This window comes from Chinchilla lanigera, unplaced genomic scaffold (genome assembly GCF_000276665.1).
Source record: "Chinchilla lanigera isolate Chin_1 unplaced genomic scaffold, ChiLan1.0 scaffold00053, whole genome shotgun sequence".
Taxonomy (NCBI): domain Eukaryota; kingdom Metazoa; phylum Chordata; class Mammalia; order Rodentia; family Chinchillidae; genus Chinchilla; species Chinchilla lanigera.
The window spans coordinates 5,760,306-5,776,655 of NW_004955454.1; the positions used below are offsets into that span (position 1 = coordinate 5,760,306).

At 50.6% G+C, this 16,350-nt stretch overlaps 1 protein-coding gene and 1 long non-coding RNA gene across 4 annotated transcripts in view; one reads left to right on the top strand and one right to left on the bottom strand.

Moving 5' to 3' along the window:
• Nucleotides 1-10,592, top strand: part of Bcl2l13 (BCL2-like 13 (apoptosis facilitator)) — a 78,871-nt gene extending 68,279 nt beyond the window's left edge. For 2 of the 3 annotated variants that reach the window (XM_005395980.2, XM_005395979.2), the window contains exon 7: nucleotides 8,380-10,592. In XM_005395980.2, coding sequence (XP_005396037.1) covers nucleotides 8,380-9,138 — 759 coding nt within the window. In that variant the 3' untranslated portion in view covers nucleotides 9,139-10,592. The remainder of the gene's footprint in view (nucleotides 1-8,379) is intronic. The other variant, XM_013520179.1, reaches the window with a different exon arrangement.
• Nucleotides 10,593-13,760: 3,168 nt separating this feature from the next.
• Nucleotides 13,761-14,778, bottom strand: LOC106149818. The gene is made up of 2 exons (XR_001236236.1): nucleotides 14,321-14,778; nucleotides 13,761-14,217 (listed from the first exon to the last, which is right to left on the bottom strand). It is a non-coding gene; the product is annotated as an uncharacterized LOC106149818 (long non-coding RNA).
• Between the last annotated feature and the right edge of the window lie 1,572 nt (nucleotides 14,779-16,350).

The following is a 16,350-nucleotide window of genomic DNA, read 5'->3' on the forward strand; positions in this document are numbered from 1 at the left end:
GCACATTTAAGCTCTAATGATGGTAATCAAAATTTTATATTTATGTTTTAGTGTTTATTTTTTGATACCAAGAATTGAACTCAGTACCTTGTGCCTGACAGGCAGGCAGTGTGCTACTGAGTTATATCCCTGGCCCGTAATTTTTTCTTTGAGACAGAGTCTTTCAGGCTGGCCTTGAACTCACTACATAGCCCAGGCTGGCCTCAAACCTGCAGCAATCCTCAGGCCTCAGCCTCCCAAGTGCTGGGATTACAGGCGTGTGATGGCACACACCTGGCCAAGTTTTATATGTTTGAGCTCTCAAAGTTAGGCTTTTTTTTATATAGGTAGGGCCAAAGAAATAGACACTCCCAAAACTACAAGTATTTTGTGTTAAAAACAGTATAGAGGGGCTGAGGATATGGCTAAGTGGCACAAGCGCCTGACTGGCGAGCACAAGGTCCTGAGTTCCATTCCCGGTACCAAAAAACAAAACAAAACAGTATAGAGGTAGGTGTGATGACTGCGTATCTGTAATCTCAACTGTTGAAGAAGCTGAGCCGGAAGGATTGCCAAGTTTGAGGCCAGCCTTAACCTAGCAAGACCCTGTCTCAAAATAAAGCTTTTTAAAAGACCTGGGGCTGTAGCGAGTGGTAGAGCATGTTACTTAGCATGTGTGAGGCCCTGGGTTCAATCCCCAATGCCACATGAAAAAAAATTAGTAAATAAGAGAATAAAAAAGAAACACACACACACACACACACACACACACACACAATTTAGATTGTTGGAGTGCCTTTAAGACTACTTATAAAACCAGACATGGTGGCGCACACCTGTAATTCCAGCTCTCAGGAGGCTGAGGCAGGAGGATCATTGCAAGTTCCAGGCCAGCCTGGGCTATAAAGTGAGTTCAAGATGGGCCTGAACTGCATAGTGAGACCCTGTCTCAAAAAGACCAAAAAAGAAAAAAAAAAGCCTGCTTATAGATGTTATTCATCAAATATGCTAAATTTTAGGTAACCTGTTACCCAGATCAGGTCTTTATTTTTTAGTGAAAGCTATTAACAACAGAATTGTTAAGAGACTCTTTTTTTTGAAACAGGGTTTCACTCTACAGTTCAGGCTGGCCTTGAACTTACTTTGTAGCACAGGCCGGCCTTGAACTTGAAGAAATCCTCCTGCCTCAGCCTCCCAAGTGCTGGGATTACAGGCATGCACCATTCTTTAAGATTTCTTACATAAGAGCACAAAATTTCTGGTAAATCTTCATTATATGTTGTACGTCCTATATATAGGAATAAATCGTAGGCTGGGCCTGGGGGTGCACACCTGTAATCCCAGCTCTAGAGAGGCTGAGGCAGGAGGATTGCTGTGAGTGCAAGGCCAGTCTGAACTACATAGCGAAACCATGTCTCAAATAACAAAAACAAAAAAATAATGTTAAAAAGAGAAATAAGTTGAAAGGTAGGGAGGCCATGACAGCAGAGAACAAAGCTATTTAGTTTGAATTGGCTTTTAGGCACTGTATCAACACCAAAGTTGCAATTTGACAAACTTGTTCTAATGTCTTAGATGAGATGGAAGGGACTTCTACATGTGGATTAGATAATGTTCTTAAATCTTTTGTTGCAGTTTTCTGACTACATTATGTGTGGAGGTACAAAATGTACCCATACAACTAATTTGTTTCTTATTTTTAGAGCAGTAGTCAATAAGTTATGTGAGATACCTAACATTTTAGTATAAAATATACTTTGCATTAGATGATTGCACCCAACTACAGGCTAATGTAGGTGTTCTGAGCACATTTAAGGTGGGCTACACTAAGATGTTTAGTGACTTAGGTATGTTTAAATGCTGTGTGACTTCAGCTGTTTCCAACTCACGGGTTTATTGGGATGTAATCTGTCATAAGTTAAGGTGTATCTGTAGTTGGGAAAGCAACTAAAATATGTGAAGAAAACAGTGAGAACCAGGCGTGGTGGTGCATGCCTGCAATCCTGACACTTGGGAGGCTGAGGCAGGGGGAGCGCTGCTAGTTCCAGGCCAGCCTGGGCTACATAGCAAGACGCTGTCTCAAAAAAAAAAAAAAAAATTAGAAGTGTGATATAAAATACTCATAATGATACTGTATGTGGCCCAGAGTCAGACCTGTGGAGAATGGACGCAGTGCTCCAGAGGGGGTGGAGTCAGACAGGAGCTCTTAAATGGGGTCTAGGGATAGACTTCAGGAGTTGCCGTTAGAGTGGTGTGCTGCGTTATACCAACACAGTGTGTTATGGTTTGTATGTGGATGTCCCCCAAAGCCTCCTGCAATCATGGGGGGCAGACTTTTTCAGAGGCAGCTGAACCTCGAGTTTGTGACTGATTCACAGTGCAGTGCTGGGATTAAGGCTGGGTGATTGCTGGATACTCCACTGACTGCACTGGCACCGCCCTGATCCCAGCAGCTGGACAAGGTAAAAAGGGGCAGAAAGAGGCCTGTTTTCCTCTTTTGTTCTTGCTGGTTTGCTGTCTTCTGCTGCCGTGAACAGTTTCCCCTCTGCCATGTGCCACCCAGCCTTGGAGCCAGCTGATTATGGACCAAAACCTCTACAAACTGTGAGCTAAATAACTTCGGGTATTTTATCTCAGCAGTGAGAGAAAAGTAACTAAGGCAGAGTTTTAAGAGATAGCTCTCAAGCTGGGCGTGGTGGTACACGCCTGTAATCCCAGCACTTGGGAGGCTGAAGCAGGAGGATCATTGTGAGTTTGAGGCCAGCCTGAGCTACACAGTGAGTTCAAGGCCAGCCTGCACTGCATAGCGAGACCCTGTCTCACCTCCTTTCCCATACTTCTAGAACATTTTCTACTCCCTGCAAATGTTAAGGCCAGTGTCTGCGTGAAGAGAGGGACGAGACGTGGGGGTTTAATGCAGCACTTGTAGGGGACAGGAACTGCTCTCCAAATACAGCTGTCCCTCTTACAAAGAGCACCTAGAGTAGGAGTAAGACAGATTGGGCTAAATGCTGGTGGCTCTAAGAATAGAAGAAAATCACTTTACTTCCTGTAATGCTCCTCTAAGAGTGCTGTGTTGTGTTACAGTCTTCTGAAAATTTATATTTGGTTTCCTAGGGGAACATTAACATGCTGAAAAAGGGATAATGTTATTCTAAATACTGCATGACTTTGCCTCTTGCTTTTTAACTGAAGGACTCAGATAATTAGGAATAGATTTAAAATTAATGCTACTCTATTTCATATAGTTCAACTGAACCTTTATCTAATGGCCCCGGGGTACCTTTGACTCATCTTTTCTGCTCTGAGGTATTGATGGTGTATAAGAAAAGCTAAGTTGGGGGCAGGGATTTGAATTCATTTCTCAGTAGAACTAAGATTTTTGTCAGACTCAGAAAAGGGAAAAAGACGGTTTATGAGATGAGGCAAGTTTGTTTGTTTGTTTGTTTGTTTGAGACAGGGTCTCACTGTGTAGTCCAGGCTGGCCTGGAAGCTGTTACAGAGCCCAGGCTGGCTGTGAACTCACGGCCACCCTCCTGTCTCAGCTTTCCGAGGGCTGGGATCACAGGAGGGCTGCACCACACCCGGCTGAGGCAGTGTTTCATATCCAGAAACACAGTTCTGTTTCACCTTCCATGCATCAGCCTGACCGTCCCTCCTGAGCGTCAGCTTCCCTGCCCGTCTTACGCTGTGGAACCCTCAGGAGCCAGAAGCCCGCGTGCGACGTGAGGCCTTCCAGCACTGTTTTCGTTGGTGCTTCCGCTGTCCCAGCAGCCTTCTCATTGTTCTTTGATCTGTTCCGCTTCATCCTCATTCATTCTCTTTCTCTTTAATTTTTTCCTTCTTTCTCTCTCCTTCCCTCTCTCTCCCCGTGTCTCTGTCTTCCTGTCTGCCCCTACCCCCAACCCTTACTGGGAGTTGAACCCCAGGCCATCACACTGAGCTATATTCCTAGACCTCAGTCCTTTTTCTTTTATCTTGACTTTACTTTTTTTGTTTGTTTTTGGTACCTGGGTTCAAACTCAAAACCTCACGCTTGCCAGGCAGGCGCTGCGCCACTGATCTATATCTCCAACCGTAAGTGCTGGGATTATAGGCATGTGCCACCACGCACAGCTTTCTATTATTTTGAGACAGGGTCTCAGTGACTTGCCAAGGCTGGGCTCGAACTTAGGATCCTCCTGCCTCTCCTCCTTTTAAATTGTGGGTTTCAGGGGCTGGGGATTTAGCTCAGCGGCAAAGCGCCTACCTGGCAAGCGCAAGGTCGTGAGTTCGGTTCCCGGTACCAGAGAAAAACCAAAACCAAAAAAATAAATAAATAAATAAATTGTGGGTTTCAGATGTTGTGTCCCAGTGAGTAGTAGCAATAAATGCTGAGAGAGGGGGAAGAAATACGTTTAGAAATACTAGGATGTTGCTGGGTGTGGTGGTGCACACTGTAATCCCAGCACTCAGGAGGGTGAGGCAGGAGGATTGTTGTGAGTTTGAGACCAGCCTTGGCTACAAAGTGAGTTCAAGGCCAGCCTGAACATAGGGAGACCCTGTCTCAAAAAGACAAAAAGAAAAAGAAAAAAAAAAGAAATATTAGGATACATTCAAGACTAAGTACATTGAGATATATGTAGTACTTAACACATTTCAGGCTATAATTCATACCTCTCACAGCTGGCTGGCTTGAACCACCAGTAATGCATGCGTGACTGGCTCATTGAGTGGCTTTTTATAAAGTTTATCAGTAAAAAGACTGATAAAAGTGGGTAGATCCATATGTGTCACCAGTGGTAGAGGCTGCCCAAGGGGATGGTCATGCGTGTACCACCGGAGTAACACTAACGGCCTGGCATGTGCCTGGCCGCTGTTGTAATGACTGTAATTTGTAATGAATCTTGATAGCGATAGCATGCGCTCTTGAAGTTTGTTGTTCAAGAATGGTTTATGCGTAGTCCTTTTTGTTGCTGTGAGAATTTTAGAATCAGTCTGTCGGTTCCCGTAAGAAGAAACCTCGTGGGTTTTATAGTGGAGACTGTGTTGAAATGATGGGTTAATTTGGAAGTCGTGGACACCTTTACGGCATTCAGAGTTGCAGTCTCAGGAGATAATACGTACTCCTCGATGTACTCAGCGCGTCTCTAGTTTCTCAGTCCCGCTGTAGTTCTCGTGTGTAGTTGGTGTGCGGTGTGGGTCCCTTCGGGTTTCAGTCTTCCTGCTTGTGTGGTAGTCAGATCGTTCGGATGAACCATGTGTATTTTCCTGAAGGCGCGGAAGGCTACTTCAGGTTCTCGCCTACTGAGAATCAGGCCGCGGAAAGTGCCGGTCTAAATGCCTGAGACCTGCTCACGGCTGCTTCATCGCTCCGGCACTTAGCTGAACTGAACAGATGCCCTCCAGACCTGCGCGTCTCATTCCCTCTTCTCTCGCGCCGCCCTCCGCTCTCTCTCCGAAAGGCTTCCTCCTCCGGGCCCAGGCTGAGCCGTCCCTCCCGCAGACCTGGAGGCCTAGGAGCCCTTCCTCCCTGCAAAGCCAGTGCCCAGCCCGAATCCCTAACTGCGTACTGCTGTCATTTCTAGAGAGACTAGACTTCCCGGTTTTACAAAATACCTACTAGAAGAGATGGAAGAGGAGGGAAACGTTTGTAAATTACCCTCCCTGAGGAGGGTGTTTCAGTTTGTTTTTTACCTTTTTATTGTTAAATCTATTTGGTTTTTTAAATTTAAAACTTTTTTTGCTCTGTTTTATTGTTTTATATTTTAAGAACCCAGAACTGTTGGGCTCAAGCAATCCTCTTGCCTCCACCTCCCAGAGGACTGGAACTCCAGGCACGCGCCACCGCGTGGCCGTGCTCTAGGGAGACTTCTGTCCGCACGCCGTCGCCGCACCATCAGAAACAGCAGTGCAGGCAGTGGGGACGGTGACGGTAATAGTGACGGCGGTGATGGCAGTAGCGTGGGGCTCCGTGTTTGTTGTGCGTGCGGGGTGTTGGACCAGAGTCTACGCCTGCTAAGTGTGGACTCTGCCACTGAGCCGTACTGCCAGCCACCAAACCTTGTGTTTTAGTGACTGCACTGCCTTGCCTCTGCGCATATTCCACGTGTGTGGAAGAGTCCGATGCCTACTGGGATACTTTTTTCTTTTTTTTTTTCCCCAGTACCGGCAGCTGGACTCACGGCCTTGCGCTGGCCAGGCAGGCGCTGTGCCGCTGAGCTAAATCCCCAGCCCCCTACCCGGGATGTCTTTTTACCGAGGCTGAGCAAGGGTTGTGGTAGAATATAGGCAGCAGAGCGTTGGCGTTATGCCCTGATAATTTGTTTCCTTCTTTTTGTATTTCTGGTTTCTTTTTTTGTGGGTCTGATAGAAGGTCTCCCGAGGTACTTTAGGTCCTTTGTATACAGTGTATCATCTTGGTTGAAGAAGAAAATTACAGGTGAATAGCAGTTAATTTGCTGTGTATGTTCTGTTCAAATTCTGTAGCCTTTATAAGTATTCTCCAGCCTTGTAAGCTTTGTCTTCATCTTCGCAGCATCCAGGCCATTGACTCTTCCTGCCTCTGCCGTCCCTAGCGTGTGGGTTCCCGTGGCATCCTGTGTGTATACCGTACCTTAGACCTTACTGTCTCATGGAAACCAGGAATTCACGCGCTAGTCTCCTTAGCGGAAGAGTACATTGTATAAGAACAAAATGAGTCGTCTTTCTCGTTACACCCCCAGTGCCTGACACAGTGCTTGGTAAGCAGTAGGCACACTGTGGACCGTTACACGTGGACAAGAAGACTGCACTACTGACCTTTGTTACTTTTACTAAGGACAGTAGTAAGTTCCTGGCATCTCTCCACTCTGCTGATAGTATCGGAGTGACTGTTGTTTTGTTTTGTTTGGGTTTGTTTGGGTTTGGTTTGGCTTATTTGAGATGTAATATCACCATATTGCCCAAGCTGGCCTTAAACTCGTGGGCTCATGTGGCCCTCCTGCCTCAGCCTCCCAAGGAGCTGAGATAACAGTGTCTGGAAAGATAATACAAGGGTTTTGGTGTTTGCTTGTTTGTGGTGCTAAGGGTCGAACCAAAAGCCTCACTCGTACTAGACAAGTGCCCTCCCACCGAGCTACATCCCCAGCCTTGTTTTTGTGAAGTGCTAGGATCCCACCCAGGGCCTCACATGTGCTAGGCAATTGCTGTACCGCTGAGCTACAGCCCCAGCCGCAGCCCCAGAGAAATTTTTTAAAGCTGGGCTCTGATTATGATTTTGTATCTCGAAGACTTCAGTGAACCATTACCTACTGAATACAGTCTCTATTCTTTTTTTTTTTTTAATTTTTTTTTGTATCAGGAATCGAACTCGGGACCTTGCACTCGCCAGGCAGGTGCATGTGCCGCTGAGCTGCATCCCAGCTCTGATCCCTATTTCTGAGCTTTGTCATCCACAGTCCTCTGTAGTCCTTTGTGATCATGTACACTGTACGCTGATAAACCAGGCTCCTCGCTCTCCCGGCTTTCTCATAAATCCGTGCCGTGTCAGCCTGTGTCTCGGACACGGCATCTGTCGAGGTCTTGCGCTTCACACAGACAGTGTAAATGTCGACTCCCCCGGGAAGCTTTCCGTCCTCTCCTTCTCTCAGAGGTCATCTTCCACCCAAGCGCTCGCTTAGCCCTTGGTGGCCAGGCATTTTCTTCATCCTCCAGTAAGTGATAAATCCCCTGAGCGAAGATCTCTCTTAGTTTCCTCTGCTGTTACCAACTTTTTTTTTTTTTTTTTTGTCACTGGGAATTAAACTCAGGACCTTGCACTTGCCAGGCAGGTGCTGTGCCTCTGAGCTGTCTCCCCTCCCACCAGCTAATTCTTGCGTTGGCTAAAAATAAATCACATTGACTATAAATTAACTTTTGGTATTTTAGTTTCAAGGAAACTGGTCAAAACAGCTGTCAAAATTCTTCTGCGTTGATCAGCAAACAAATGCATTCATTTCAGAAACTATGTAGGCCTCAGCAATGTATTTATTCCTCGAATTGAATTTAGGAGGATTTTTTTTCCAGGATGACACTTATTTTTTTTACACTTTTTTTTCTAGTACATATTACTTGTCTAGATTAAGGGGTTCAGCCCGCCCCAGGGTGGTGGTGCACACCTCCAATCCCAGCACTGGGGAAGCTGAGGCAGGAGGAGTGTTGTGAGTTTGAGACCAGTCTGGGCTACAAAGTGAGCTCAAGGCCAGCCTGAACTGCATAGCAAGACCATGTCTCAAAAAGACAAAAAAAAAAAAAATAGATTAAGGGTTCCATTCTAGCAGATTTGTACCTGCGCGTGATACTGTCATCATTTTACCCCCGAGCCTCCTGTGCCCGCGTACTCCTGGGGATGGTGACACTGTCGTTGCACTGCTGACCAGTCGTGTGACTCTCCTCTTCTAGGGCGCTGTCTTCAGTCTTGAGTCCGAGGAGGAGGAGTACCCTGGCCTCACTGCAGAGGACAGCAACGACATTTACATTCTGCCCAGCGACAACTCTGGACAAGTCAGCCCCCCCGAGTCTCCAACCGTGACGACCTCCTGGCAGTCAGAGAGCCTGCCCGTGTCCCTGTCCGCGAGCCAGAGCTGGCACACGGAAAGCCTGCCCGTGTCTCTCGGCCCTGAGTCCTGGCAGCAGATTGCCATGGATCCTGAAGAAGTCAAAAGCTTGGATAGCAATGGAGCTGGGGAGAAGAGTGAGAACAACTCTTCCAACTCCGACATTGTGCATGTGGAGAAAGAAGAGATTCCCGAGGGCGCGGCGGAGGTGGCCGGGGCCGCCGCCCTGCCAACCGGGGAGCCACCAGAGGCGCAGCCCGGAGCCCCCGCTCCCTTGGTTCCGCACGTCACTGCCACTTCTTTGCCGCAGACGAGGGCACCTGACCTGGAAGGGGTCTCGGTCAGGGGAGCCAGCCCTGCTGCGTCTCTGCTCCTGAAGCCTGGTGAAGAAGAGGTGCGAGCAGCAGCCGCGGAGCCTCGGGGGGCGGACGAGGGGGCGGCCCCTGTGAGCAAGGAGAGGCCCGGTGGGGAGGCACCCCCGGCCCGCGAGGTGCAGGCCTTCCCCGCGCCCGAGGGCAAGTCTATACTGCTGTTCGGAGGGGCCGCCGCTGTGGCCCTCCTGGCCGTGGCAGTCGGGGTCGCGCTGGCTCTGAGAAGGAAGTAGCGGCTTTTTCAGAGGAGAAGGCCGATGCAAAGGGTCTCAGGTTTTAGTTGTGTTGGCTGGATTTGAGCTGCCAGCAGCTGACGGGACATTTATGGAACGCTGAGAGAATTGGGGTGTCTGCGCAACGAGGCCGCGGCCTGAGCCACACGCAAGGGCCGGGTGGGTGGAGTGCGTTCGCTGTGGTCTGCCTGTCAGTTCCCAGGGCCTCGGCCCGGGCTGCGTTCCGAATCACGGCTGCAGTGCTCCCTCTGCAACAGGGTTCTTGGCAATTCCATGATGCGTTAGGCCATCCTGTGCTCCGGGGGTGTCCGCAGCAGCCTGGCCTCTGCCCACTAGATGCCGGTAGCACCCACTCCCCGGGAGGAAACCAAAAATGTCTCAGACATTGCCAAATGTCCCCTGTGGGCAGAATCATCCCCGTGGAGGTCCGCTGCTTTAGAGGGAGAGGGGTACTTTAGGAAAACCTGGTAGAGTCTCCCGCTTAGCTGGGGAGCTGCGTCCGCCCCCACGGGCAGCCCGTGTTCCGCAGCTGCCCCTCTTCCGCCCCCCCCCCACCCCATAGGGTGAGGGCGCTGCCCCCGCGTCGCACCACCTCAGGGTCTACGCCGCTGTTCTGCCCGGGGCCCGCTCTGGGCCGTGGGAGAGGGCGCGCCCGCCCCACGCCACCACACCCGATGAGCCCAAGGCTCCCTGCAGCCCCCCTTTGCAGAGAGGCTGCCTTTCGGAAGCTTGAGAAAAGCTGAGAACAGAAGAACGAGACCTAGGGTTCCCAGCCTGCAGGTTACTGGCGCAGAGGTATCTGTCTGTAGAGGCCAGAGGATGGCCTGAGCGACCTGCTGGGCCTCGAGCCCTTTCCGTCACGGTCACCCACTTGCCTACAGTGACTCGCCAGCAGCGCCGGGGGTCACACGCTGGGTGCAGCCCTGGGTTAGTATGTTTCTCCCAGTATCTGGCCTGCCCTAGGACTGGGCGCCCAGCTCTGGGGGTCTCTTACTACGTGGTGAGGATTGTCATCCTCGGACTTAGAGTGAATTGGGTCACAACTTACTGGCTATCATTGAAATAAAGTGAGATTTTATCAGTCCCAAATATCACTGAAATTTAAGGTGAGAATAAAAAGCTTGAGCTTCAAGTGTGAGGCTCCCGTGAGGTTCTAGTCTGGCCTTCACCGTACAGGGACGGAGGCCTCTTCCCCCGAACTCGGCACAGCCCAGATGCCAGGGCGGGAGGCCGGGGGGCCCAGGCCACCGTGCCAGTGGAGGCGCAGCGTGCGTTTCTGTCTCCCTGCCGATGCCATCCCTCCGCGAGGGCTGGAGCTGTGTCCTTTCATTCTGCGGCCACAGTGACTGCAGGGCCCGCAAGCCGGAGAAGTCATCTCAGATTTACCTTAGTTGATGTAACAAATTACTTTTTAGATCCTGAAATTTATAATAAAAATACTTTACCTACCCTGATCACCAAGACCTGATGTTTGAATGTGCTTTCTTTTTGAAATTTATTTTTTAAAATAAAATCTCCCTAAAGCAATACTTTTAAAAGCCATTTAAGAAGAAATGCAGGTGTGTATGTGTCTGTTAGAGCTCTGCCACCCACCCTGTCTTTCTGTTCTGAGCCTCGGTGTCCCGTTACCAAGTGATCAGTGACACTCGGTTCACCGGCACTTTTGTTTGCAAGTGGTTTGGTTTGCACACAAACGTTTGGCAAAATTTTGCTTTCTTTGCAAACTGCATCAGGGGACAAACAGAAGTGCAGGCACCGTTCCCACACAAGCACAAAGGTGGCGATCTTCTCCAAAGTCAGAGCAAGCGCGGCTCACCAGCGAAGGCGCCTGTGCCCGTGAGGCTGGGTGTATCTTGATTTAACTGGCTGGAGGGAGGGGAGAAAGGTGTGAGGGAAGTGTTTCTCCTCGTGGGCCCTGGTGGTTGCCTGGGTTCGTCCGTGTTGTAATTGGTACTTTGTGTTTGCATAGGTTAGGAGCAGAGAGACTGAGAGTTTCTGGATTTTCTTTGAAAATCTTTTCGTAATAAAATATTTTCTTTCCAGTGTTTCTCCGGGTCCTCACAACTATTGGCTGTGCACATTTAAGTGCTAACAGGAGCTTGGTTGTTTTTTGAGCCAAGAGGCAATAAAAATGTGGCTTAGGGTACTTCAGGTCTGTACTCCCCACCGAGGCGGGGTACGGGCATGTGCTGAGCTGGCCCTTGCCGTGGTGAGCTTTAACCTGAAGAACTCCGGCCGAGCGCGTTTTCTGGGTGGTGGAAGGTACTCTGCTCCTTTGACTTTGCTGGTATTTTGTCAGTATCCCTGTTTTTTCTCTACTACTTCTCTCTTCTGGCCGAAGGGCGAGTGGCCACGAGGGTTGCGGCTTAATGCGGCTCCTGGGTGTTGTTAATACATTAAAAATTTCTCAGGTCCCTCTCCTCTTCAAGGGCTTGTCCTAGGAGGCTGTTCTTTCTGGTACCCAAGTCTAGGTAAAGGAGAGATTCAGAATGCACCCAATTTAGAGAACGGGGCCGGGGATAGAGCTCAGCAGGCAAAAGCACCTGCCTGACAAGCACAAGGGCCTAAGTTCCTTTCCCGGTACCAAAAAGAAAAAAAGCTGAAAAATGTAGAGAATGCAGATGCCAGAATTAAAAAGTCACGCCGTTTATCACCCTTGTTCTCTCTGAGCTGCACAGGGAAGGTTTCCTCTGTAGAACTTTTTTTTCCCAGCTGGGGTCCTTAGAGCCTTGTGCATTGTAAGTACGTGCTCCACCACTGAGCTGCATCCTCAGCCCTCTGTAGAACTCCTCTTAACGGCTCTACTGCATGTTGTGATGTCTTTATTTCTGGGCATAAAGCTAGTGAGGCTTTCCTGAGAAAAATACAGGGGTTGAAGAATGTCAGTTTACCCTCCGTACTAAGTGGTTCTGAGCCCACGGGCCCGCGCCTTAGGAGGACTCGCGTGACCCTTACTGAGAACATCCCAGGTCGGGAAACACCACTGCTGACCTGGTTCGTGCGTCCCCCACCTCCAGGCAGCCCTGCTTCTGCTTGCTGCCGCTGTTGGTCTCACGCGAGCGCGGCCACGGTCCAGGGTTGCGGGGGTGAGCGGTGGCTGGGCGTTCTGAAGCACAGCTACTGCTGGTCTCCGCCTTCGTGCCGGCCGTCTGTAATACAGAAGCTATACCCGCTCCTGGCCTTTTGCCGTGAAGGTGTGATACGGACATTTCACTTTGGGATTAAGAGCCAGTTCATTAAAAATACTTCGTAGGTAGGAATTTTTCCCTTTCTCTTCATTTCTTTTCAGATCCTCCTGCCCAGAGCTTGGGATGTGACCACACTGTTCAGTGCATGAGCGGCAGGCAGTGCTTTGAATTTTTTGACTCCAGGTGTAGTTTTTTTAAATTTGTCTTGTTTTTGAGTGTCTCACTGTGTAGCCCAGGCTGGTCTCACAAACTCTGCGCAGGCCTGCCTCAGCCTCCGCGCAGGGATTACAGGCGGGCGCCACCACGCCTGGCTGTTGCTTTTTCCAGGCTCCTACGCTGTGACTGCAAAGCAACCTTGGCAGCCGTGCCAGTTGTTCACTGGCAAGGGCGGGCGCGGGCGGGGCAGGGCCCACACCGCACACGCCCGCGCTCGGCTCGCCCTTGCGTGTCTGAGGCACGGTGCCGGCCCGTCCACCTACCATCTTCCCCTGCGGAGAGAACGTGGCCAGGGCTGCCAGTGGCCCCGAACGGCTGTGCCCCTCCTGCTGAATGAGGCGCTCGCAGCCAGTGCCTTCACCAGCGCGCGGCTGCTGCGCGGCTTAGCTTGTAAACAGGACCTGTGACCCGCCACCGGCGATCAAGTGCCAGGCGAGGCGGGGAGAGCAGGGGCGCGCCCTCCGCTCTTCCGGTTCTCACCCGTCTCCTCCCCGCGGAAGCGCTCCGCCCGGCGGGGTGAGGGACACCGTCACGCTGCGAGGCCTCTCGCCGCTCGCTCGGGTCACCAACTCGGGACCGTCTTGCGCGGCGGACAGACGACTCGCGTGGAAGCCCTCCCGGCCTCGCGGAGCTGCGGTCAGCCGCGCCTCGGCTGTGTGCCCGCCCCACGGCGCGGCGGCGCCCTGCGGTCCTGTGTGCGGACGGCTCCGGATTGGAAACTCCCGCTGCTGAGCCGCGAGCACGGCCGTCTTGCCCTTCTCCGTGAGGACTGTTCGGGCTGCCGGCTCGCCCTGCTCCCTGCGCAGAGCCTCGGGGTCGCGCCCCTGTCCGTTCACACCCGAGGGCCCTCGCCGCAGTGCTCCCGCGGCGCTCAGGGAGGCGGCCCTCAGGGTTGGAAGCAGCGCGGGCTGGGTGGGTGCTGCCGCTCTGCCGCTCCGGGGAGACGTGTGGGACGCTGCTGCTCGCTGCAGGCTCTGTGGGGGAAGCTCCTGGCTTGGCGCGTCCCCCTCCAGGAAAGGGAGCCAAAGCCGTCTTCCCGCCGAGGGCCTTGACCGGGTCCACTTTTGAGGCGCCCTGTGCACCCAGGTCCTTGGCTAGCACCAAAAGGAAAGGGTTCTTCCTAGACCTGTATTTTTCCTATCAGAGTCTTCCACTCCTCCTTCGGAGTAAAAGTGCCTCTAACTCATTGCTTTTAAAAAATGTTTATATTAAATTTGCTTGCATTACGAACTTTATTGGTACAGTTCAGATCTGTACCACACTCGCCGCACGGTTCAGCGAGCGGCTGCCCCCCGCCCAGCTCAGGCTTCGCTAGGTGGCGCTGCTGTTCCGCCAGTTTGGGCAGCTAACGGGGACACTGGGCCGGAGCGGGTGTTCTCCGCGTGCCTGGGAGGCCGCACCGCCTCTGCTTGCCGCAGCTCTGCTTCGCTCGCTCATTACCGTGAATTACTCTGTCTGCTCCTTCCCTTGTCTGCCTTCTGGCCAGTCTCCTTTTCATGGGAGAAAGGAATGAACCTCAGGTCTGTGAACTGTGCTTTCTGCGTCGGGGAGCGGACACTGGGTGTGGAAGTAAAGTGGTGTGAACAGGACCCCGCTCATCCTTAGTCACGTGGCACTTTTGTGCTCAGTGTGAGATTACGCCAGGTAATCCTGCAGTCTGTGAACACAGGTGTGACTGAAAAATGTGTTTAAAAATTAATTACGGTAAAAGACACATTGCCATTAACCCCCTTCCAAAGACTCCCCCTTGCCTCAGCGGTACATCCCATGGTTCCTACCACTTCCCGCGGCAGTTCTGGAAGGCCTCTTTCATGTCTAATTGTGACGTCATGGCTGCCGCGGTATCTTTTTTTTGAGGCAAGGTCTTGCTGTGTAGTTCAGGTCAGTCCTGCACTCACTGTAGCCCACCCTCGCCTTGCACTCCCGACAATCCTCCTGCTTCAGCCTCCCAAATGCTGGGATTACAGGCAAGAGCCTGAACTGATTCAAATCTTCCACGGTCATGTAGACTTCGAGGACGAGCCCGAAGTCACACACGGCCAGATGTGGTGCAGAAGGTGATGAGGACACAGCATCGTTTCTACCTGGCAGCAGCATCCACCATATTTTTAACTGAACATTTTTTCATTTTTATTAGTACAGTGGCTTCGTCAGTGGAGCGTTAGTACATGTACACAACACCTCATTTTTATTGTATCTTTTAATCACATTTTTAAAGACACTCATGAAAAAGGATTTCCAGAACTGCTTTAGAAAGTGGCAAAAATGATGGGGTGTGTTTAAAGTGAGGGGGAGTATATTTTGAGGGGGATTAACGGCAATGTGTCTTTTAGCACAATAACTTTTACAAAAAATTTAAATATTCAGCAAGTTAAGTATTTCCGGCACACCTTGAACATACATACTCTTGCTCCAGGTTCTGAAACATGCTCATAACACGTGCAACCACACTCCAGAATCTACTTCCCAGGCAGCACAGAGGGAAATAGTTCCAGTCAGTTGCTGGGAAATGCAATCAGCGTGAGGTGCTGAGGGCCTTCAAGGGATCCTTGGACATCTCAGTAGCTTATGCTGGATCCTGAGAGGTGAGGCCAGGAAGGATCTGACCTGAATTCTCCTAATATCCTAGAAGGCGTAGATACATCAAGTATCTTTTGGAGGAGAAAGTTTTTAACAGAATTTCTATCATTTTGAAGGATTTCTATCATTTAAAACAATTCAAATATTTTTAAAAGAGCAAGAAACATTCTCCACATCAGAGTTACTCTCAGTTATGTTCATACAAAGGACTGTTACCTGGGCGAGGTCCGACACCTTCAGGCTACACCCAGGTCAGGACTGGAACACACTCAAGATCAGAATGTTTGTGTTCGACCCAGTGAAATCTCTTTATCATTATCATAGCCCAGGAGGAGGGATGATAATCTTGCTTTGCAACCCAGGAAGTATATCAAACCTGGCCTAGAAAAATTTACACCAAGGCCTCTTAAAACTGTATTAAAATATCTGCCTGTTGCATTCGCTTCAGTCAAAGGGCAGAAGGTGAAGTTTCTGTGAAGGATTAGAAGTATGGTAAGAGGCAGCCTGGGGTCATCTGTTTGAAATGGCTTTTCCACCAATTCAGATTTGACTGGCGTTTTCAAATTGCTCCTTTGCAAGGAACTACCTCCCGTGGTGAGACTCTGCCTGTAATGACTGGTACATGTATGAATGTTTGCTTTTAGCGTCTGTAACCTTCTGCCCGTGTCAGCCCTGTGTGTGGTGCATTTAATGCTGACCAAGGTGGAGCAGTTTGCCTCTCTGATGGAACTGTGGAGAACAGAAGCACGGTCGTAACAGGAAATTATCGTTAGTGCTTCGTTACTCCGGTTCACGAACCTCCCCAAAGCATCCTATTCACAATGACAAGGGCTTTACAGGTAAAGGGGACGCATGTGACATGCACCCAGCACCCTCGCCAAACCTACAGACCAATCCTGGGAGTGGCTTCCGGGGAGCCACAGGCCCTGCTGTAAGGTTTCTAAACAAAGCTTGGCCTTGGGTTATTCGCCTCCTGTGTCCCTAGGAGAGGGCGTCTCCCCGGTGCTGCCTGATCTCCTGATGCAGCTTCCAGGCACGCAGGGGCTGAGTGGGAAAACTGAAGATACAAGGCTTTAGTAGGACCAAGAGGGGCTGGGGAGTTAGCTCAGCGGCACAGCGCCTGCCTGGCAAGCGCAAGGTTGTGAGTTCAGCTCCCGGTACCAGAAAAAAAACAAACAAACAAAAAAAAACATAGGACTGAGAGACAAGCGCCTGGCACACCATCGGC